At 38.7% G+C, this 25,687-nt stretch overlaps 1 protein-coding gene across 1 annotated transcript in view; it reads right to left on the bottom strand.

The window, feature by feature from the left end:
* PDE11A (phosphodiesterase 11A) overlaps positions 1-25,687 on the bottom strand; it is a 105,869-nt gene that overhangs the window by 19,767 nt on the left and 60,415 nt on the right. The window contains exons 11-17 of the mRNA XM_056495826.1: positions 13,565-13,711; positions 13,354-13,461; positions 8,553-8,662; positions 5,973-6,063; positions 3,991-4,091; positions 1,874-1,951; positions 456-523 (exon numbers count right to left, since the gene is read on the bottom strand). Coding sequence (XP_056351801.1) covers positions 456-523; positions 1,874-1,951; positions 3,991-4,091; positions 5,973-6,063; positions 8,553-8,662; positions 13,354-13,461; positions 13,565-13,711 — 703 coding nt within the window. The remainder of the gene's footprint in view (positions 1-455; positions 524-1,873; positions 1,952-3,990; positions 4,092-5,972; positions 6,064-8,552; positions 8,663-13,353; positions 13,462-13,564; positions 13,712-25,687) is intronic.

The following is a 25,687-nucleotide window of genomic DNA, read 5'->3' as shown; positions in this document are numbered from 1 at the left end:
GTTAAAGAAAACCCCATACTACACTTGGAGTTTTGCAACATCCTTAAGAAAACATTTCTTTCATCATATATACTGAAGATTTTATGCTGATAAAAATTTGCAGATAATCTGGTATTTTTGATTTAGGGAAGACTGCTGCTGCCAAGGAAAACTATAGGATGAAACAAATAAATGCAGCTATATGTGGCTGAATACCTTTTTTGTTTAATCCATTCATTTTTTGACATGGATTACAAACGTTAGTAAGGGAGTGGTTGTAAAACCAGATGTACACATCAACATGTGTACAGAGAAAGATTATGCAATAAACCATTTTTTGCAGAAACCCCCTGCTATTTTTTTATAGCATTAATACTGCTGTAAATTGATTCCAGTTTTGGTCCCTTGTAAGCCAGGGCCCTGGGAATATTGTCCTACCAGTCCCGCCTCCTCCCAGCCCTGCTATTAATCATGACTTGCCTGTCTTGAAATCTCCCACGGTTTGGTCACAGCTCCAAGGTCACAGGCTGTCATTAGCATTGATCTGAAAAACAGAAATGAACAATACAAGCTGAATCAACCTTTGTTGAATTTCTAAACAACTCCGCTCTGGATGCATAAATAAATAATACGTATATAAAATGTCAGCCCTGGCACCTTCTTTTCCTCCAGAAAAGAATGACATGTTTGAAATCTTAGCCATCAGCATGGTTTTTACATTACAATTGTGCCACAGAAACCTAGTGTGTTGCAGGTCATAAGATGATGAATTTTGGTATTGTGCACTGCACACTAGAAAAGAAATTATATTGTAAGGGAGTAACTGCTAATTTTGCAATACTTCTAACACTACTTACATTAATACCTATAATATATTAGAATGCATGTGCTTCACATGATATAAGTAAGGGTATTATTACATAATAACACCTGCAACTGGATTAATTTATATGCCTATTTGTAAGTGACTGCTGTAGCAAGAGAGCCTATAATCACAGGAGGCATCCCAGACACTGTTTAAGCAGTTTCTACTGCTCATCTACAATAAAAATTGAAGATTTACTATGAGCTATACGGTTCCACTGTAGTTTAATACCTAGCTACAACCATGTTTTATATGCATTAGGAGAAAGAAACCATTCAGCTGTAGAAAGCGTTTATGTACAGTACATGATGCAGATAAAAGTCTAAGAAAGTTTAAATGAAGAACAAGGGCACTGAAAATGAAGCATTAAATATATTGCCTGAATCTAAAATTAGGAATGGGTGAAATGGTATGGAAAATAGAAAATGGCCCATATTTTGTCAAAAGACCAAAAGATAACAGAATTTTAATGAAATTTCATATAAAATGAGACATAATCAGGCATGCATATGCAAATACATGCATTTTATTGTCTGCAAAGTGTGATCTGCTCAACCCACCCACAATGCCCAAGGTTTTTAATAGGATGCATGCTCAGGGCATTCTCGAGGGCTGGAAGAGTACTCTGTATATGAAAATTCCCAGGTACAGACTGGAAGAGCAGAGGAGTGCATGGCCAGTGAAAAGAGGCAGATGAGAGGGAGAAGGATCAGGGAAAGAGACAGGAAAGATCTTTGTGTAGGGAGGCAGAATAGTGATACTTTTTGGAAAAAGAGCAGAAGGGCTGAACAGGAAATGGTGAGGCTGGGAGAAAGGGAAGAAAACAGGACCAAGTGTGTAGGAGAAATAGAAATGGAGAAGGTGAAGTCATGTTGATTAATACCATATATTTCATATCACAGGTTGTATTTTTAAAACAAGATACTTTCTCTTGTTATTCTAAACCTTCAGTCCACAATACATGAAACTCCTTTAACAAATATGGCTACACTTTGAAATAACCAGAAAGCAAGAAAAAACAGTGCTTACCGAAATACTTCTCGGTGGTGTTTTACATTCCAGTCATAACCACCTTTACTGACAAGTTCAAAAAACTCAGTCCTTCTCCTGCAAAAAACCAGATTGTCAGAGAAGGAAACAAGACACTTGCAGGGCAGTGCTGCAGCAGAAACAGTTCTCTGTGTGATACAGAATCACTGCACCTCATGTATTATTGTTAAAGCCGTTACACTGACAGTCCATTTAAGCGAAACATACTAATTTCCGAACATGTTCTATAAATGTCTGTTATCAGTGTCACAGTTGCCTAGTAAAAGCAGTATTGGATTTATGGTCTCCACAGATAAGGAAATGAATGGCTCTGAAATGTTCAGTCTTCCACGGAAGCATGAAATGTTCACCTACAGCAGTGGACAGACACACAATAGAAACACCCCAGAAATACACACACACTTCTGTTTTCTTGTCCTTGCAAAATGGTTTTTACTTTTAAATTCTGAAGGGTTTTTCAGAGCTGTGCAATTCCTGTTATTTCCACCACAGGAAAGAATATGCTTCTGTAAGCACACAGAAAGAAACAGACACACACAAGAGCTGCTGCTGTTTTGAGTTCATAGTTCTTACAGACTGGAAACTAGGTCTGCCTGCTTGGTTCCATGGTTTGTCTTCTCATGCCTTCTTCATGTCCTCAAACAAGGACAAAACATGAGATGGACAGAGCATGCTAATGATGATTGTTGCCTTTAAGAATGAAAATTCTGACTCATCAGAGTCTGTAATCGTTTATGGCACTGAGACTCCAAGCAGCTCTCACTGCTTGCAATGTGACTACAATATGTAATAGACCCTGCCCAAGATACAGCAGGTGTTGAGGTACAAAAACTTGGAGCAACTTGTCCCCAGTGACACAACAGTGACACAAGATCAAAGCTGGAAAGCAAATAAATACCTATGTCCTGAGTGACAGTCCAGTGCCCCAGCTCATATGAGACTGTGCTCTTTATCAAGAGGAAATGGAGTCAGATAACAGGAAAGAGTTTGCAGTCTTGTATTTTCTATGTTTACATCAACTAGACTGAAATTTTGAACTGTGATTATTGACAGTGCAGTCTCATGGCAACCAGTACATGTTTGAACACAAGGAGATGTACACTTCCAGGAACACTCCTTTGCTCAGTGGACAGAACATTATGTGGGGCATGTTGCAATATTCTGGTCTCTGACTGTCATGGTTATATGACCAGTCACTCCTGTGTAAGGCCTTTCTATAATGGATTTCATACAGCAGCTAGAAGAGGGCTAGAAAAGGGCTGCATGATGCTATCTAATCCCTTATGCTTTGGGAAATAGAAGATTTCATTTTGAAGTATTGGATATTCTGAGCAATTCATATGTTTCTGGACAAAATCCAAGCAAGAATGTTTATAGTTGAAAGCTCAGGAAGATGACATCCCAGGAATGGTCTGGAAAGTAAAGCCTTGCTCTACCTGGAGTTTTATTGCTGTTTTGCTACTTGGAGCTTGTGATCATTAGGTTTAGGCATTTTAAGAATACTGATATGAGAATTCCCCTCTCTACAAAAATATTGAAGATGTAACAAACTGAAAAAACAAATTAGGTACTTATGTAGAAACACCTGTTCACATTGGGTGGCTTTAAGAAATGTAAAGCACCAATGTTTCTAAATAGTGATTTTCAGGCACTTTTGGAAATAAACTAGCATAGCTACCACCTCATTAATGAATTGTAGTAATACAAGAGGAAAAAATAACTTATCTGCAGACTTTTTGAGCAAAGAGTAAAATCAAGTGTCATTGATTTTCTATATGCCTGAAGAAATGGTCATAGAAGGGACAGAAAAATTATGGGACTGAGCTTTAACTGGTTCCTGGAATTGCTTTTAAGTATAAACCCAGGATTTGATTTGCTTTTGGTTGATTCAGACATGTTACACATTAAAACAAAACTTACTTGGACACCTGAGGTATTTCTATTAGTCTCAAAGATACTAAGTATTAGACTAAACCTCTTCAACCATAGCTAAACACTAATTCCTCATATTATATATCCTTATTGGTATTTAATAGGTCATTAGAGTAAGTTCTCTGAATTTTCATTCATCAAATACCAGAAATGCCAATACTTACTCAAAATACAGAGTGAGGTCTGTTGCCAATATCGATTGCTTTAGAAGCTGCATAAGGTCACTGTAGTCCTTAGAGGACAAGTTAGCAAAGATGTTGTGACCCTATAATGAAAAAGATAAAAGAGGTAAGGGCTAACAATCAATATAGGTTTTTAAAAGATTTTTTAACTTGTTAGTCCACTGTTTCCCTGTAACACAAGCCTTTTCTGATTCATGGCAAAACTATGACAAAATAATAATGTTAATACTGCTGAGATTACACTGAGGCAGAAGAGTTGACAATTGTTATCAACCACCTGGTATGTTTTTCTAAATTCTGCTGAAATTATAGCCTGTCGAGTCAAGATTTACTCTCTGCTCTGACCCTGCACAGACTCAGTTTATGGGATAAAACTATGGATACATCTCAATCTCTCATCTTATTAAATGTTTTGGGGAGCTGCATACTGGAGCTTTTGAGTAGTGATCCTAATAGATTTATCTGTGCTGCTGCTTGCATGCACACAAACTGCTGTTAGAGCAGTCAAGGATACTAAATCAGTTTTTCATTCAAAGCAGCCCATTTGCTCACTCTGCCCATTACTATCTTGTCCTACAGTGTAAACAGCCATTGCCTATGTAGGCTAAAGAACAACTTTATATGCAGTTTAAATACCCTTTGTGGGCCCAACTAGTTGCTTTTTAAGGCATTGTGGATTTGGAATTTGAGAGATGCTCTATAGCCAAAATGAAAGGAAATTAATTAAGTGATATTGCTATTTGAGACAGGGAAGGTTCTTTTGTAACTGAATTTCTGAAAACAAGAGGCACATAGATCCTATAATTCCTCTTTGAAATTCTCGAGAAAATAAGATGAAAGAAACAAAATTAATGAAAAACTCTAAATGTAAGCTTAAGAAACAACACTTGTGACAATAGTCACATATATTAACATACATAAATGTGTTGCAGGTCTTTTTATTCCTAATCACCTACATAAATATTGAAGTTCTTTCTAAACAGAGTCTTATTTTGGTGGTATTTAGTCCTGTAGTGCCCACATTCAGTATGCACTGCCATCTACTGCTTAGGAAGATTAAAATGCCCTTAAAAGCAAGAATTTTCCAGCAACAGGGCTACTATAATCATGATGATATGAGGACATATATGAGATAAGGTCTGGGGAGGTGCAGTTCCGTCCAGATCTCCCTGGCAGTGTACACAGACGTAAGGCCATCACCCTGTTCCCATGTGACTGTGATCATGAGACATTCCAGATCTCTTCAGATGTTATTGCAGATCAGGCTGTGATCCCCAATTGTGCTGCATGAACAGCAGTTTTGGTTTTACATTTACTAAATGCATTTTGTAGCAACCAGTCTCTGTAAATTAAGAAAATGCATCCATTGTTCTGAAAGGACTCCATGTCCATCCTTACACTTTTCTCAGTTATTAAATACAAGGTGCGGTATATGCTGAATAGTGTTACATGCAAGCTATTCTGGGCAAGAGCTATGTCTTCACAGATATCTGCAAAGCAATTAATGTACTTTGAACAGCATAATATTACTGATCTTAATTTTAAAAAATAGTGTATTACATTACGAAAAAATCATAAAAGTACTGATCACAGAAAGGCTGCCAAAGAAATTGAATTGGTGGAGTAAAGGATGGCTCTGATACTCTGAATATGACACCTGTGGGGAAAGGCAAGCACCTGTTTCAGCTACCTATAAACCACTGAGCAGGATATATGTAAGAAAAGCTGACAACATGATTAGGATGTATTCTCCTTGCCCCTTGCTGATAGAGACAGATATAATCTCTGGGCTCTATGATCAGCATTTGTAGTTGTTTAATTTTGTGCTAGTTGTGACCTTTGTGGTAACCAATAAATAATTCCTCAAGGAGAGGGCATTAAAAAGGTACTGTACAAGGTATTTCCTTTCCCCAGCTGAAACTGCCCAACAGCTTACAGTGAGATTAATAGTAATGCTTTTGTACCTCACTTTGGAGAATCATGACAGCATGATTGAAATGGTGGTGCTCCAAAGTAGCAGAGGTGCCGTAGAGCTGAGCTAAGGCTGATCCACTCCTGAAACAGAACATGGGAAGTCAACAAATCCAGCCTGTCTGCTCACAAAGCAGGTTCCAGAGACAGTTTAGTGACAAAAGCACGTACCCACACTCCACCTCCACTTCAGCACCCTCACTTAAGACTACGGATGAGGTCAAAATACTTATTTAAATCCAGATACAAAGCATTTATGTTCCAGTCTTTGCTAAATATTGCCAGCTGACTGAAGATTTTTCTCTAACTACCAGAAGTTTTGTAATGTGTCTTTCAAAGTGCCACAGTAAAGACACACGGTAATGTCCCTGAGCTGGGATCACCTGTTCCTCTGCTACCTTTCTTTTTAAATTCTTAATAGATATAAACATGAGGGCTTACAATGGTCAGCTACAAACTCTTAAAATAAAACCCCAAAACACAACTGCAAATACTAAGGTAAACAAGATGCCACAAGTGAGAGCAGTGAATGTAAAAGTAAAGCTTAGCATACGTCTAGAATGTATTTTCTCATCACATCTATTGTCTAAACCAAAATCAGATTCAAAATACACAAAGCAGATGGGTTTTCTACCTTTAAAGGACAAAAATATATGGAATAATATTATAAAACTGCAAATCTCTGGGAAATGCAGAGAATGGGACTGGATTGTCAGAATGGTCACTGTTCTCCAAGTACCAAAGTAGTTCAGGCAAAGTACTTCACTTCTGGGACCCAGCCTAAACTGAGATGATGGGTTTTCTTTCCAAAGAAATGAGAATAAAAGATTATGCTAGAGACAGAAGGAGTCTCCTAGGAGCATATACCATAAAGCTGCACCATACTGATACTTAATTATCAGAAGCAGCTATATGAGAGAAAAGGATGTCCAGGAAACATCATCCCTAGAGTATGTGATGTTGACATATATAACAGGGCCTTTTGAAACAACTGTGATATTGCCTCCATCATCTACCTCTTGAACTTTCATCATACAGAACAGTAGTATTGGACACTGAAGATAAAACAGGAAAATGTGATGCTTAAATTTATGTCAGGTTAGAGGAATAAATCATAGTTAGCGTTATGAAAACTACAGCTTCTGTTTTCAGGGATGTTTTATACAAGTGTGGTAATGTTTGTCTTTCATTAAATGTCTTCAGCAGTTTCTTTATGGAGTCATAAAATGGTAGCCTCCTCTCTGTACTCTGTTGTCAACCAACAAGTATGAGTGATAGCAGTCTAATGCTGAACCCTGTACCTTTAACTCAGCCACCCCTGTGCACTAAAGATACTCTTGTGTAATGGTACAGCACAGAAGTGGTTAACTTAATCAGAGCCTAAAATGGCCAGGATGTAAATCTTAGGTCTCCTTTTTGTAAATTAGGAACATAAACATCAATCAGCTGAGCTCTTCAAGATTCAGCTGCAAAAAGGCATCTAGCAGTGCTTGGTAACCTTTGCACCATGAGCTCTGTCTTTGGAGCACTGCAATTGATTTTCCCTGCTATGGTGATTGAAGATCCAGACAGTGTCATTGTTTCATTGAGATTGTATGGCAACACCAATACCTCAGGAAATGGCAGCTTAGTGAACATCAGAAACATCAATTTGAGTGATGGTCACTGAGGCGACTTGCCCCTAGAAATGCAGCAGCCTGAGCATACACATATTGCAGCAGAGTACTTCTGCAAAAGGTAGGACAAAATAGGCTAATACAGCATCACTCTGCCTTTCAAGTATCTCTGGACAACCATTTGACCATTCCTTCATCACAGTGGAGGATTAGCAGTAAGGCAGAGCAGAAAAAGCTACAAATGCACACTGGAATCAGCAAGACAGGAATGCCTTGGGGCCTCGTACTCTGACTGTAGAGAAACTGGGGAGTGAAAAAAGCAAGATGGGATTTGAAGGAATCTCTGTGTCTGGCAGCTTTATTTCACAGCTTGGCCAGGATGTTGCTGGGGACATTTTCTGTTGTCCCTCCTATTCTCAGGAATGCAGAATTTGGAATGAATTTTACCTTAGTCTGATGAGTTCCCTTACCTACACAGTAAACCCTTAAACCTTCTACAAACCTCCTTCTACTTCACTATGCCTGGGGGCAGCAGCATGATTTCTGAGAAAGCATTATTTCAGTTTCACTTATTTTCTTTTCTGTGCAATAGCAGAGAGAGGTTTTACTTAATGTCATGCATCCCAGTCAGCAAGAACAGCCCAGACAGACAATTTAGGTGCTTCCTGGGTTGAAAACCAGAATCAATAATAGCTGAGCCTGAAAAGAACATCAAGGTTTGGCATCACATTTCAATATGCGGTGTCAGTTCAACAGCCAGCTACAAAGGACAAGCCAGCAATTACTTAAAGGAACAGAGAATGATAAAGATGGATAGTCCCTCACTGCACACAGGAATAAGAGTACTTGGCCTTGGCCTAGAAGGCTTGAAATTAATGCTTCATTCTTTATCCTGGTCACCTTTTGCTCTCTCATGGAAGAAAACCAAATTAAAATAGTAAGAATTAGAAAGCTTACTTTGCTTGGAAGGCATTGTTGGTTCCCCTGTGGTCAAGGTCGTGACATAAGCATCCCACAATCAAAGCTAAAATTTCAATTTCAGTTAGAATCTCCTGAAATCCTGCGGTCTGAGAGCAGAAAAAAAATAGCAGCTGTAACTATCAGTAGCAAAAGGGATAAGTAATGTTAGTCCATCCAGCAACAGTCAACTTTGTTTTGATATCATGAACGTTTCAGTAAGGAGAAGATAAATGCTTTATTGTCATATTCTATTCCCTGCTATATGTCAGATGGTTAGCAGAATAGATAATGTCCTTGGAGTGATCTGTTATTATCTCTTTGTTGCATTTCCAGCATGCCATTTCTCTGCTACCCAGGAGGCACTAAAGGCAAAAAGAGCTGAAAACAAATTCCAGTAACTGAAAACTGAGACAGGAACTGGGTTTTTCTATCAGAGAAAGAAAAACCCAAAGCTAAACTGATAAAATTTGGAAATTATTATTTAAAGAAGTACTTAGAAAGATTTCTTCAATCCTGAGATGACCATTTTAGTCAATCCCTACTATCAGAGATAGCTGACATATTAAGTTGGAAGACCTTTAAAAGAGTCCAGATAAAATATACTCTGTGGAACTGTGATGAACTATTAGGAGTTTTTTTTTAAATCGAGTACAGTGAAATGAAGTGGTATGATTTAAAACAGAAATGTCTCTAATTGTCATATTTCTGCTGCAGATACCCACTTGAATTTTAGAGAGGAATTTGAGAACAGATGCAGTGAAATTCCCTGCAAGCAGCTCAGACATGACTGTGAATGGGGGAGTTAATCTTAGAAACACTTTTTTACCATATGCTTCTCCTCTTGGATATTTGTCTTAGCAGTCTTCCTGCCTGAACTGGCTCATGTCAGAGAAAAAACACTATTTTGTTTTTTCAAAAACACTGCTATTGCTAACCTCAAGCATCCTGAACAAACCCTGTCTGGAGGAGGTGCTAGAGCCTCTGTGGGACACCCCCTTGTTGGTGCTGTGCCTCTTACCCACGGCAGAAACAACCTGGTTCTGCAGAGGCAGAAGGGCATAATGTCTGCACAATGACTGGCTGAGCTGGAAAATTGTAACACTTGTCTTCACTGTGCCAGTCTCCAGTGACACTCCTCAATTAGCCACATGATCTAGTTAGCATGAAAGGAAATTATAGACAAGAAATACAAAATACATTTGTATTGGAGGGCCAAACCAAGGCTGAACACTAACACCACATAAGAATTCCCAAATTTCATTGATTTTCAAAGGGGCATAATTTCACCCAGTGGCAAGAAGAGGGTTTAAGTGATACAGTGGGACTTGTTGCCCTTCCTTGGTAGGAACTTACACTCAGAAATGCCAGACAGTTGCTGCAATACTCTGTGAAGGCTCTGCTATTCACCCTGAAGACCATAAATTCTACTTAGAGAAATGCACATTCAAATCTAAGTGTTCTCTGTTCAGTCTGAAATGTGGCCACAGTCAATACTTAGGCAGTACAGGAGCCAAGCTCCCCCAGGTGCTTAGGAATGCACTTCAGTGGGATTTGAGGAAGTGCAAGACTTGCTACAAAAGCTTTATAGTGGCATAAAGTTTACACAGCAGAAAAGATGATCAAGTATGAAGAAAAAAAAAAAAGATTAATTAATTTTATGTAGAATCCATCGTGTACAGAATAACTTGAATATTAGGAAGGAGGTTCACCTGTTTTCTAGTGGCATTGCTTTTGTTTTAGTAACACCTACCCAAGTGGAAAAAATCCTCCAAAAATAGCATTTTCTCTTTTTATTTGTTTGAACATAGCTCTTGTATAACAAATAATAATAAAGATCTATTTATAAAAAGGGATTAAAAATAGTCTGTAACTGACAACACACCGTGTGTCAAGTTTCAGTCTAGAGAAAATATTCATGGCTAAGTTAAAATAACTTAAAAGAGAAGTTTTATAATATTAAATTGATGTTGTAATAAATATTCTTTAGAGTAATCCAAGCTTAGATTAAATCCAAGGATTCAACCTGTATTGCAAATGCAGGGAAACCAATTAAGGAATTTATTAACAGTAGCAATATCTCAAAAATAAATGCCACATTTTATTTAATGAAAAGTCTTGTTACTGAATATATGAAAGAAATATAGCATATGTCACACAGTAAAAAACATTTCATTTAAAAAGTACTACAGTAAGAGGATATCTTCTTTGAACATAATGCAAGTAAACACAGGATTACATTTCCCCCTTTCTGAATTTACAAGAGGAAAAAAAAAAAAACATGGCTATAGACGATGGTGCAGTAAAATTTATTTTCACCAGAAAAGGAATGACCCATAACTCATGAGTGGCAGAGTCTCCAGTGAGTTATGGAGGTCATTCTTTCATGTGAGGAAATGAATTGCATTCATTATACCTCGCCCCACATCTATATGTTTTGTTATTAGCACACCAGATGGGATTTTAATTTGGTATGGCTTACTTGTTCATTTTTGCCCTTTGAAATAAGTATCAATGTGAACTGTGTTGGCAAAGGCACTGATAAAGGAGCCTGGGCTTGATCCTGCACTTTACTCTCATGTACTCCCTTAACTTACAGCAGCAGCCTTGCTGCAGTGCTTGTCTTCAGAATTCTTGGGCATCTGAAATGCAGAACTATGGCTTGCAGAACTGGGCTTATGATTGTTCAGGAGAGAGAAAATACACACTTAGATATACAGGAATATGCTTTAGATATGCAAAAGACTGAGTTTACCAGGAGTGAAACAACTTTGGTTTACTCTTTGTGGAAATTCTGTTGTTTGGCTTATTCAACACAGCTGAATTTTCCTTGTGCATTCAGTGGGAGTATGGAGGGGCCCTTAGAGGCTGCTGCATTACAGGTTAGACATCACTATGCTATGGTAAATCCCACCTGAAAATGCCCTAAAATAGAATTACTGGTTTGTATTTGTGGGGCAGTCTATATTGCTGACTATCATGGAGAAATCGGAAATAGGGTGCAATAACTGTAAAAACTGCCTTCTTGACTGGCAGAGAAGGGCTCTGATAAACCTTCAAAGGGTTTGTCAAAGAATTTTCCCCTTTTTACCATTGAAAAAAAAAGGCACATGCTAACTTGGATGGTATTCCCAAGACAAATGCAGTAGGAGCAAGCCTTGAATTATTACCAATCTCTAGTCTCTCTTTTGTGTCTTTTTTTGCACAAAATGAATCTTCCTGTATCTGGAAGGGAAAGCAGACCAAACAGATCATGCACCTGAACTAATTCTGTTCTCAGCCAGAGCAAAGCGGGGTGGGATGTGGGGAGACTCCAGTGCTGTGGCCACGCACATCCAGCCCTGCACATGGAATTACCCATTCTGTTTATTACCGGGAACGTGGGCAAGGAAACGAACTTGGCTTAAAAATGCCGGATCGCATCTCACAGACAACTGCATCCCTGTGCTGCCTGCTGAAAGGAATCTGAAATGGCGCTGTGAGAGCCACGGTCAGAGCATCTGCCGGTGGAACCGGGCAGGTGGCTGGTGGCTGCTGGAGCAGCAGGACCTGCCTACTCTGTGCTGGCCCCGTGCTGGCCCCGCTAGCCGGGATGGACGTGCCTGCTCCCCCGGAGGAGCAGCGAGCCGCAAACCTGGCCTGGAGCTCCACCTAGGGGTGTCACCGCTGGGCTGGGGGCTCCCATCCCGGCAGCCTCCGGCAGAAATTACAGATTCACACCCAGCCCGCCTTTGCCCATACTCCGATATCAGATAAAATGCTTTTCCTTTTTAATAAAAACTACCAATACCCAGGCACTACCACCAAATTTCCTTAGAGAGCATCAGCAAGTGCCTGTTGAAGCAATGTTAATTCTGCACAGCTGAGCAGCTTCATACCCAGAGGAGGAGGTGACCATTCTCTCGTTGAACATCTTCCTTTCCTTTGTCTCATGGTGCATGGTACAGCTTCACTATGCCTCCATCAACACTCACAGAAACACATCCACCCTGCTGAGATGGACCAAGCACTAGAACAACATCTTTGCCTGCTAGGAGAAGTCAGAGTCTTTTTTTCTTGGCCAACACACAAAGTTCTGGTATCCAGTACCGCTGAGTATTGGTACGTTTACAAGAATGAACTAGCCAGACATGGGTTATTTCACACAGTTGCTGTGGGGTAGGGAAAGAGAGCAGTATACTTGTTCTAGTATGTTAGCAGTGATACTTTCAGCAGAATTTACTTGAAATTTCATCAGAGTTTACTTGTATGCCAAAAGGAGCTACAGGTACTGCTGGAGATACATGCTAATAAAACCCCTAAGTGTTAACAGTGTCCAGTGGAGACTCAAAATTCACTTAGATCACTATGCTGTAAGATAATTTTTAAATGTTTTGAGGCAGTGCCTTCTAAAACTATTTAGATGAAGCAGGATAAGGAGATAATAAATATCAACATAAAAAATACTTTGGGATTCTAATCCTTGGGTTTGTACTTCCCAATTACGAGTTTGAAATAAATGTCAAATCAAAGAGTTCCAAAAGAAAAACATTTTATAAGATCAAGATCTGTAATAACAAGAGCACTCCAAGACTGCCATCTGTTTTCAGTCACTTTAATGTGCCTATGATATCACTGTCACTAAAACACTATGAGGTTTTGCCAAATATGTGCTGCCTTAAGTTGGATAAGTTCTGTCTGCTTTGCTATTGGAAATGAGTAGCATAATAACTAGAAGAGAAATTGAATGCTGGAAAATGTTTAGACAGGTTAGGCAATGTGGCAGTAAAAGCTCTTAGGGGCTGTGTAGCTGGATACTCACAGTTAACATGGCAAACATCAGCTGGCAGACGTTGAAAGCGTGCCTCCAGTTGTGATACAAAACCATCCGATAGTTCTTCCGCACCGTCAAAAGCCACCTACACAGCGTCTGAAATTAAGAGTACAATTTGTAGCAAGGCTACTAAATGTGTGCAAATGGACAGAGCAGTGCCAAGACAAAAGCAGCAGATATTTGCAGCACAGATGGTTACCTCGTAGTCAATTTTAAATTTCTGAACCATTCCAAGTTCCATGAACATCCGCAGGGCTGCAGTAATCATGGCATCCACATCGAGCGAGAAGTCATCAAAATGGATATCGTCAATGCCAAGCTCTGACACCAGAGGGATGTTTGCTGCCTGAAAATGCCAAAGGGAAATTTCTGATTCAAAACTTCAGGCTTTTTTCCTTTTTCACTCTTACAAGAAACCAACCGTACATCAGTTCTGACCTGCCAATACATCCCCTGCTTGATTCAAATGTTGAGCAGTAAAAGTCTTCATCTGAGAAACACAAACACGTCAAACTAACAGAGTGTGGGAACAGTGGGAAGGAGAAGAACCTGGTATGAGCAGGAAATATGTTCACCATCCCAACTGAAGCCAAGACACAGCATTTAGACTGAAAGCTGACCCGTTTACTGCCACTGCAGTAACACAATATATTCCAATGCAAATTACAGTGCTGTAATGCAAGAAACATCTGGATAGCCAGAAGCTGGGAGTTATAATTGCTACCATTTAGAAATGCAAAGTAAATATACTGCTTTGCAGAATTTCTTCATGCAAATCCTTCACAATCTTAAGCATACAAGTGCCCTTTGATACTGTTCACTACACACACATAGAACCAGAAGAAGAGGAATACACGAAACATTTAGCAGAAATACTCTCCAAAGTAAAATAAAAGAATTTTCAACATGCTGATTATATAGTAAGTCAACAGAACAGCAGCAAAAGTCTTACATTTTGCTCTGTGTAACAGGGACTTTGGTTTGTAAGAGAGGAATGAGCTGCTCTTGCACACACAAACATAGGAATGTGTGCTGGACTGGCTGATGATTTAGCTGAGCACACAGATGTGCTGTGGCTTGCTCAGTGGCAGCACCTGCATGAGCCAGGCAGAGTGCTGACAAACCTCCCAGGCTTCTTTCACCTTCCTTACGCCCCTTCAGACTTGCTGCTCATCTCTCTAGGGAGGGCAGGTGCAGGGGCTGCATTTTCCAAAGGAGCACCTGACCCTGGCTCCCGCAGTGAGAAGGTGATGGGTCAGGTAAAAGCCCCTCAAAGGGGCTGGATCCAGCCCACAGGTTATGAGCTGGACAATGCTGAATTAGTTACAATCACATGGACACAGCTGGTGTGGAGCATCCAGCTACACACTTGCATAAAATACCAATTCATGCAACTGTAATGTAAGTTCACCTTGACTGTTACAGTTTCTACTTGTGTTTTTAAATACTGCACTCTAACTACAAATTACTCACATGTAAAAATATTCTTTCAGCTGAAGACAAAGTGCCACCTCAATAATTACTTTACATGGAGATTAAGCTGCTGTAGCTATACCACATAAGAGAAGATGGTGTAAGCCTGTCATAGAATAGTATTAACATTGTAGTTTTAACTTACTGGCTAGGTAGAAGAAAAGTCTTTTTGGTCCAATATCCAGTAAAGCACACTAGTCCCTCAGAAAATCATGGCACTGTGCCAGGGAGTTAAACTGATATAGGAAATACAGCAAACCCATCGAGTCATCCCAGGACACAGCTTAAGAACCTCTGAAGCATGCAGGCAGAGATGCAAGTTCTGTTAACTGCACACTCAGTTGTCTGCTAACATACTTACCCAGGCTGAATCAATTCAGCATCTTTTTTTGAGTAATCACTGAAATATTTGGAATACTTCTAGATGATCCCAACAGGAGTTACACCTTAACACACTTCAAGATCTGAAAAAACTATGTCTATACTTCCAAGACAAAGAAAGAAAGAAAATACGGTTAGGTGTGCAGCAGGAATGCTGACCCACAGACTGCTGTTCAGACCTTCAGCAATCTTACAAAAATTGTGACTTATCACTCAGTTATTCTTCAAAGACTTGGGGGATGCTGGAGATGCACATTAACCTTAGTGCAAGTCTGTGAGCACACTCACTGGATAGAAATAAGACTCTCATTCTCTTTTTGGGAGGAAACACTTTTGTACATCATTCTCCCTAGTGAAAAGCTTAAATAACAAGCTGAAAGAGAAGCACTTGATTGTGAGTAGACCTTTTCTTTACAATCTTCACAAACCTACTACTGCATTTTCATTAACTTTGAAGTGGGATCTGTTTAATTAGTTTTCAGAATTTTTGGCCTCTAAAAGAAAAACAGATATTTTCCTTGCTTTTTTTTCTGGAAACCAACAATTTTATCAGCCTGTTGCAATTCAAGGTAGAACACTCCAAGCAGTTGCTCAATTAAAATTGTTTTTCCATTTGTCAAACAGTAGAGAAATAACAATATATTCCAAATCTATTACAAATTGAGCAACTGGATATTAACAAAGCAAGTCAAAAACAATTTCTTCCCACGTCAGTCTGAAAATTTTAAATATTTATGAGTTTTTACATTCCTAAATTTAACAGGAGTGCCATAATCCAAAATAACTGCTGAATTAATAGCCAGGAGATAACATTTGTATAAAAGAACCATTTGCTTTACAACAGCAATAAAGGAAACAACAGAATTATGAGTGCAGAGCCTAATTTGAATAATGTTAAAAAAATGATATGTTGTGGGGCTGCAGCAATATTCTGGCTGCACCTGCTATTGACTATCCTCAGCTTCTTAGGCTAGAAATGCAAAAGTCCAGGGTTTAGAGAAGAACAGTCATTAAAACTTCAATTTTTTAATTACAGAGATATAAAAAAATATTAATAACGCAGAATACTAAAACATATCCCTCCCTGAAATTTTGCAGCGCTGCAGGAAAAATTTGAGTGGATTTCTTAAAATAAACAGCAATAACAGCACTCCCTTTCAGGAAAACAGAGAGGAGGAAAGTACCACAACAGCAAAAGGAAGGGGCAGGCAATTAAAATTCAAGTTATAGTGAAATTATTTTTTAAAGCACCCCCATGATTTAGAAACACTTAAAAGGCTATGGATTTTTGAACATTTAGAAGTTCAATTTCCCCTTTTTAAAAACAATTAAGAACATTTCATTTTACTCTGGAAACTTTCTACCCTGTGAATCAAGCAATTTCAGTGTTCTTTGTATCCTTGAGGAAAATTCACATGAAGCTCTTCTATAAGCTTATAGTAAGCTAAAGATGTGCCTCTTCTGGTCACATTTCCATGTCCCAGTACTAACCCAAAAATTTGTCTTGAAAGGAATCAAGAACACAAATCTGGGTGAACACATGGAAAGCAACCAGTCTTGCCTAATAAAATACAAACTCTGTAGCTGCCAGACTAGGAAAATATCATCAGTCGTAGGCAGCTTGAAAAAGAAGATGTCATGCCTCCAAATAGGAGCATAGGGTAAGATCTGTGGTTACTCTATACTCTGGTATGCATGGAATAGGGGGGAACAGATACAGGAAGGAGGATAAGCACCTTTGTATTCAATTCATATTGGAGACAGATTCTCCAATAAGGATTCTCCTTTCCTTGTTGCTCTTTGCTACCACGTAAATTCTATCACAGCCTGCTCATTGCTTGTGACAAGGTAAGAGACAAGGGACTGGTTGAGCCTTAGTTTCCATCAGCCATCACAAAAGGCCATATATCATTACTGACCCTCTTACTGCAAAACATGTGGAATATCAAAGTGGCTTTCACCACACAGTCACAATTCTGGCTGCTGTAAAAGACAGCCCATGGGAACAGAAAAATAACATTTTTGGTTCAGTATTAATAAGCCTTTGGGCTCATGTGGATGAAAAAAGCCTAAGAAGGGAAATGGTTACTAAATGATTTTGCATTAACTCATCTAATAGCATGTTCTTCACAATCTTCTGTATCCATATATGATAATGTGGTAAAATCAGATTTAAAGAAACTGGTATTCTTCCTAAAGCATTCTTCCTTTGTAAAATATGCACTACCATGGTAGCAGTCCAGCTAAACACAGAAAACACTGACATCCTACTTTGCCATGTCATCTTAAAATTTCTCTATTTCAGTTTTAGTATCTGTGTGGATAAGACGTCAGTGCTTATTGTGCAAAGAAAGTATTTTGAAACATACTGATCAGTATATTAGTATGGCTTTGTTTAAGATAAAGCTACATTCTGCCATTTGATATACTCAGCTTCCTTCCTATGTGATACCAACTATTGTGTAACAGCAACTTCCACTTACTGAATGTAGCCCACTTTTTGCATAGCATTATTTACAGTGGTATGTGGAATGATCAGCAAGATTTCCTCATCAGAAAATACTGCCAGACTGGTGGAAAGAAGTAACAACAAAGTTGATTATAGTTAACACATATAAAGATATCTCGTGAAATATATATAGCAAAAGAATGGCAAAATAATGTGGTGTACATCTTAAATCCCAGGGGCACTGTCAGAGTCCAGAGTCCACATACTATGTGAATAGCAGGTCAGGATCTGACCTCATGTACACTCTGGAGTGAAACAGGAGCTCCAGACAACATGACACACAGAGAAGAAATAAAATTGCTTTTTCAAGTACCTCTTCATCTCAAATTGCTCTCAGAAAATTAGGATCTGAAAAACCTTAAAGGATGATCATCAAATGCTGAGGAGAAAGTATGAAAGTGAAGAATATTTAAATATGTTGCCCTCATTATCTCTCACATAATCTTCTTTGATTCCATGAAGCCATTTCAAAGACATCATTTTCTGATGCAAATATTTTTATTTCTGAAAGGTTCTTTTCATATATAAAGGCCTCTAAAATACTTGCTTATATTTATAGCTGCAGGCAGGCATCTTTTAAAACATATCTTTATAGTCAGTTATTAGCAGCATGGACAGATTTTGTACTTCTTCATAGCCATGGAAGACCAAAGCCTGTTATATTCTAGTCTGACACATTTACTCTCTCCAAAAGAGAAAGACTCAAATGTTGCAGCTCTGGCATGTTTAATGCCCAGAGCAAACTGGCTTTTAAAGGCCTCCATCTGTTACTGGAGATGGCGGATGGCAACTCTTTGCCCTTCACAATGCTGAATTAGCACCTCTTTTCCAGTGGCCAACTGAAGCAAAGGCAGGACAGTGGCATTAAAAGGGAGTTTTACAATATTTGAGTAAAGGGGAGCGAATATGGAAATGACTGATGTGTATTTTCCTCTTGATTTTTATTCTAATAATTTTTTAAACATGGTTATCACAGGAGCATTGCTCTGCCTTCAATAGTGAAATCACCCAGGAACGCAGCCTCGTTTGGTCTGGAGAGAGCTTTTGAGACCAGCCAGTCCTGTGCCCCTGCCCCAAGGAAACCTCATGCTGCCATATAAACAAACTTTGCAGCTGTCAGATCTGCCAGACTCCTTCAAAGTTCCAGTCTCTGTGAATGTCTTATATTTGAACAGTTGTTAGATGAAAGGCATGTTGGAAAAGGATTTGTGTTTTTTACGTCTCCTTAGATTAGCCCCACAGATAAACAGAGGACTGCATTTGTGAGATCAAATCCCCAAACTCTGCCCCAAGTCCCACAGAAGGTGTCTGAGCCCTATGCTGAAAAAGGTCATTCCTTGATTTAGTCAAAGTTTTACATCTGTAAACCAAGAATAATGCAGTACATGCATCCAGCTTCAAAATCTGCAGCTGAAGCACGTATATGTATGTGGTACAACTGCTCCACCTTCAAACGGCAAATTAACAGTTTAACATGTACTTTAGACAAGAAATGTAAAACAAAAAAAGTTGCATTTAGACTTGTTTCAAAAAGCTGTGTTTGGTTTGACCATTTACCAAACATAACTACTGCATAGTGTGATGCTGGTATTTCTTTTAATTACAAGAGAAATTTCACAGCATTAAGAAAGCTATTTATCTGCTTCTTCCAGCAGAACAAGAAAAGTAGCCATTAAGCAATATATCACTATCAAATATAGCATTTAGGATTTTCTTGTATTATCATGAAGTGTGGGCTTAGGATAAAAGTATGGTTATTTACTTTCTGCTTTTGGGATAAAACTCTATGTGCCTGAGGAAAGGATTTGTCTTATAATTTTCATTTTAAAAGGGCAAGGGAAGGTATGCCATTACAGTGTTACACATCCTATTTCCAAAGCTAGCCCCAGAATTATTGCTAAAAAGCAGAAAGCATTTTGAATATTTCTAATCAGTCAATCAATCCTATCTGAACATATTGCTTTCTGAAATTGGGACCCATCAAAAAGAAATAATACATTTCAGAGATAAAAATGACATATAAAATTTTGTTACTAACTATAATAGACACAAAAGATGTTATTTTATGTTACTAAAAATCAATCCTTGATGCTAGAGTTGTCTCCTAGTACACAGAAACAAAATATATGGCAGCCTATAAAAGGAATAAGAAATTTTGATTTTAAAAGAACAGAGGCATAAAATAAAAACAATTAATGGTGCAGGCATCTATTATTCTTAAGGCCAAAGTCCATAAGCACAGCAGCCTAGGACTGGAGTTTTACAGGGCATGCACATTGGACACAATGATCTCCCAAGGCGCGCTGGGGAGCGTTCACGTCCTTTTGGCTGATGGTGATTAGGAAAGAACCAGTGTGTCACATACTGCAGGCTAGCAACTGTCGAGTTTTTATGACCATCAGTGCAGATGAGAAGTTTGTACAAAAGGGTCTATTCAGTCTCTGTTTCAGAATTTCAAACAAACACAAGCAGCAAACCTAGGGCAACTATTTCTCTTTACTACAGAAGTGTCAGGCTGCCATTTCCCACAAAGCTTTACTTGGTTTTGGTGGCAAAAAGTCAGCTTTGTTACTCCCATGAAGAGCAGAATGGGTAATGTACTGCCCTGACCCCCACTAATGCCTGTAAATTTGGGAGGGTGAGAAAAGTGGGATACAATATAGCCTTTTCCTACCCAGAAAGTGCAGGAAAAGTTCTAGCTCCTCCCTTGAAGAATCAGAAGAGAAAAAACATGATTAAGGGTGGAAGGAGCAGGGACAGGTTCTTCTCAGGGTGGACATGATTTGAGGGCATAGGGGGAACTCACACATTTGGTGACAAACAGCCCAAACTGTGCCCTGCAACTCTCAGCTGGGCACACGGTGGAAGAGAGCATGTGAAAATTGAAGGGGTTGCCACAAACCCCCTGCCAGAACCTCAAAAATTGCACCAGAGCCACAATGGCACACTATTTTTGTGATCCCAGCACACTCCAGCAGCTCTCAGTGCACCAAAGCCAACATGCAGGACCACCAGTCCCATGTCACCCCAGGGCCATGGTGGAGCTACAGGGGCATAATGGCACTGGATGGGATTTCCTGGGAGCCACTGAAATTTCCTTTCTGAGCAGCTGTGACAAATCAGACTGGCAGTACAGTGACTGCTGGGGAAAGTTATGCAAATGTATGAGTGGGTTACTGCTCCACTGGGGAGAAAGTGCTATTTCAAACCTGCTAGAGTGACAGCTATAGCAGAATACTGTCAGGTGGACAATAAATAATATTGACAACACCTTCAACCTTACAACGTGTACAGGAATCCTGTGGAAACATTCCCATGATTCTCCTTAAAGTATGTTTTTGTCTTTTTCTCCTTACTTTTTGCCAAGTTCTGATGGCAGGTTTAAAAGAAATGCATCCATCCTATTCTGAACACATATCTGAACCCATTCTGAACCATGTATCGCTCCCTAGGAGCACTCAGGGCTGCCCAAAAGAGCTTTCTCCCCAAACCAGAGGTTCATCTCACTACAGCTTCACAAGCCAAGGCTTATCCCATGTGAGGCTTCTGCAGGGCAGGCTGAACACTGAGCACAGCTCCTCTGGCCAGAGCAGAATGTTCATCCTCCACTGCCCCCTTCATCCACAAGGCCCCCCAGCAGAGAAAGCCTAAGCACCCTGCACTGCAGCATGACCTCTGGTTCACACACAACTCCCAGCCTCAGCACCAGCTTTTTGACAAAACCCGAAACGAGCAGATCCTATTCTTTCAACAAAAAACTAAATAAATGGGCACTTAAATCTTATAGCTCCTTATTTTCCACCCACATACTACTAGCTTTATAAATTTTCTCTGAACAAAAGCTGCTTTATGTATCACTACTGTGAGGTAAAAGGCTGCAATACAGACATAAACACTGTTTCTTGATTCATGTTTTGCATACATGTATATATTATGCTGCTTATAGCTTTTCCTTACCACTCCTCACAGCAACAGGTTTTTTTGGGAAAAGTAGAGGTAGCACAAGTAGATACTGGAATCAGCTTAATGGTAGAGTTTACGAAGGCCATACATAGAAGTGGATTTTTTGGTTATTTTTGGGACAGGGTTTCTGTGTGCCTGAGATTGTTTCAGGGACAGAACACACACAGCTGTGTGGCAGCAGAGAAAGCAGGGGTAGGTGATCTATGCTGAAGCAACCCAGCAGGCTGCTGTATGCACAGGCAGATTGTGATGGGGGTGTGTGTGCTATAGTCTATTTATCATACACGTAAAGTGTTTGCAGTTTAAATTTGAAAGACTAAACCCACAGAACTACTGACACAATTTCTCTTAGAAACTATATTTACTCGCCAGAGATTTTGCAGAGACTAAACCAATAGCAGACACCACCCCCTGAGCAGACAATGAAACAGTGTGATAAATAATGCATACAAAATTGCAATTACAAATATTTTTGTACATAATATAGATAATATTTTACTTGGATGACCCAGGCCCACATATCCCAGACTGATCTAGAAAACAAATGTGAATGCAGGGAATTTTTTTTTTTTTATTTCAAGTAATTCCAGAGCCTGCATTAATACAGCACAGAAGCATGGTCACTCACATGCTCACAGCCTCATTCTCACCAGCTGATGGAGGAATGAAAGAAAAAAAATTGCTGGATATAACATGGCTGAAACCATAAGGATATTTCTCTCCAGTCTTTCAGTGATGTGCAAGAAGGACATGTAGCCTGGTGCTGGGAACATATTCCACCACATGCACACACACAAACATTATGATGGTGTGAAATTGCACTGGCATTACATTTTTTCAGGATTTTACGGCTTAGCAGAAATGCTGCTTGGCGACCAGCCTTAAAGTGGAGCAAGGATGGCACCCAGTGGCCAAACAGACTCATCTCAGAAAAACATCTCCCTCTCTTCACTTTGGAGAGTTTTACTTATAAAAAGGTTCTAGCTCTAATATCAACACTTTGGAAGTATCAAAAACCTTTAAAGGACACTGCCTTCTTCCCTCAGGGGACATTTATATTTCTTGCTGTAAAATAGTTTTTAAAAAAGCTTGTAGAAATATTGTCATTAATAATTTAAAATCAACCCAAGCAAACATTTATGACAAACAACTGCTTGCAGCTGGAACACTGCAGAGAGGAAGAAATAAACAAAGAAAAATATTTTTTCCATTTGTAGGGTATATGCTAAGGAAAAAAATACTGTTTTTAAATTCAGTACAACTAAGATTTTAGTTTTAAAATTAACACTGATAATATTAATTTCTTAATTTTAAAATTAACATCGACAATACCAATACTAACTAGAAAGTTTCTATCTTAATAAAGTTTGGTGCAAAGCAACTTGATTTTTTTAACCAGAAAATTCCTGGTTATAATTCTCAGCCTGTTGGAGCTACAGAAGAAATCAAGCACAGATAAATAAGGAATAATTTAAAATGTGAACTATTATGCCATTTTTATAGATTTCTTTGTTAATTTCTTTCTTCCATGCGGTAAAATAAACTACAGTGTTTTTTCTGGAGCAGTTGGGAATGCAGGTCTCAGAAGAGTGAGCTGTCCCATGCAGGGCCAGCCCAAGGGATGTCTTATCAGCTGCGTGGGTAATAATTTGCTCCTCGTTGGTGGCAAAAGAACCATGGTAAAGTCACATTGAAGAACTCCTAAATTACCATCTTTCACCTCAGTTTTTTAAATTATGCTGGCTCATTTCCAGTGCATGAGTCTTTGCTCGATAAACTTTTCCCCCTGTTTGAAAATCTTTCTAAATAGAAATTCCTAAGTCTGTCACTGACTGAAGTACACTACTTTATTATTTGACAAGTCTTAATATTTTTTCCTATTTAAATCACCCATCAGATATCCCTCTGGCTTGCATGGCAATTTTAAAGTATTCCATGCTTTATCACTTTCTGCATGGTTGCTGGCCAAATAGTGTAGCAATGTTGAATTCTGTTTATTCCTTGATGGTTTCCATGTGGCAGGGGATTCTTATGGAGCATGATGACTGATCAGATTGAAGGACAGACAACAGGTCTGATGGGTAATAAATCATTTCATCTTCACTTGGGAGGAATGTTGTGTTCCAACAATTGCTTTTTCTAACTTATTTTTCTAAGTGTTTTCAAGACCTGGAACAATTGTAGTTTTGCATATGGAAACAGATGCAAGAAATACAAAATTTTCCAAGTGAATAACAAACACCCAGGATCTGAGAGCAGCATAGTAGCAGCATGCTTTTTTTAGTATGGACAACTTAATAATCCTAAGTGTTTGTTTTATTACTTCTCTGCTGAAAATGTCTGTTGTTTAAGTATCACTGTATTACTGTTGCATAATTACTATGAAACTGAAAAACAGCCACTATTAAAGGTAGTAAGTCAGTAATATTTTTCAACTACTTGGAATGTTTTTTTTTTTTAGTTAGGGTATAGCATAAATAATTAGAATCATCTAGATCAATTGAAATCTACATCAACTTTAGAGAAGAAGGCTTTTTAAAACAACTAGTACAAAGACTGTTTTGATCATGCACATATTTTAATTTTCTGTTATTTTAATTGATTAAAGTTTATTACTTTTTAATATATTTAATAAGGAGATATAAGCTCTGGTCTAACTATGAAGTAGCTGATCTTGGAAATAGAAATTTATTATATAATATTTCTAGTTTCTGTGTGTCTTTACTCTGCAGTTAAAATATACATGTTGATTTTTCACCTTTTTTAAAAAAAATCATAGCCCTTAAGATCCCTTCTTTTTAACCTACAGTGTAAATATATCCAAAGATTATTCTGCATAGCATAAATACACTGGAATAAATATACTTTGCTTTAGCATATTAAAAAAATTCCACATCTTTCCCTGCTTCACTTCTCCATGCCATTCCCTATTCACTGAAACTGAAAAAACACTGAACTACAGAGCACTTGTCTGAAGTCAGATGACAGCCTCACATTTCAGGAACGAATATAAACACTCAGTATTTATTTTATCATTGTTTATTATTTTCAGTGTATGTAATGTGTTCTTGACTTCTTATTTCCATGACAACTGAAGACATGGGCACATGTCAAAGCGTACAAAATAATGTAATACAATAAAGACCTTGGTTTCAAGAATTATGAAACTCTTAACACACTGCTTTAGTTCTCATCTTATGTGGGCAGTGGATGTGGAAAAGCAGAGAAATAAATGTGTTTTACATCTTATGATCAAGTACCTTTCTCCAGAGGGAAAAAGGGAACACAATTCAATATTAACATCTAAACCCTGGTTACCGTCAAAGTTTTTCTTTAGTTTGTTTCCTCTTGTTGCTATTCTCAGTGGAACCTGAGCAGCTGGAATAGCACTAGGGACAAGCTCAGTGCCAGCCTGCACCCTGCTGTGACAGCCAAAGGAAAGTGTGTGTGAGCAGCCCTGGGGGCCAAGCTGGAAAATCCTGCAGCGGGTGAGGAGCTCCATGTTTCCCCACTCACACGCCCAGCTCACAGCTCACAATGCTGGTGCTGCAGTGGGACTGCCTGATGTGGCTTTTGGGAAACACAGGGTACCAAACTGATGGACACAGCAGTGCCATAAAAAAGCAGCAATGCATAACCCCCCATATTCTATGGCAATATTTCATAAATGGTCCTAAACAAAGGCCAGATTACCTTTCTGAAGTTTAATTACTGAGGAAGACTATGAAGTAATTACTATAAAATACTAGAAATTATTTAATTACAAGCTTATAAAAGTAATTAAAGTATTTCTAAATGGAAAGATTACATCACGGCAGAGAATAACATAGCCAAGGAACGCTTTCCCTATTGTTTCAAATACTAAAGATAAAATCAGTACAAAATGTTAATTTGTTTTCATTGTGCTGCCCATCGTTACACATACATTTAAGAGTGCATAAGGCATGAATAACAAATGTTAAATCATACATAACTCACTCCAAGTATTGAATTCAC

The sequence above is a fragment of the Oenanthe melanoleuca genome, chromosome 7 (assembly GCF_029582105.1).
Source record: "Oenanthe melanoleuca isolate GR-GAL-2019-014 chromosome 7, OMel1.0, whole genome shotgun sequence".
NCBI classification, from domain to species: Eukaryota; Metazoa; Chordata; class Aves; order Passeriformes; family Muscicapidae; genus Oenanthe; species Oenanthe melanoleuca.
This window is presented reverse-complemented; position numbering and strand designations above follow the sequence as displayed.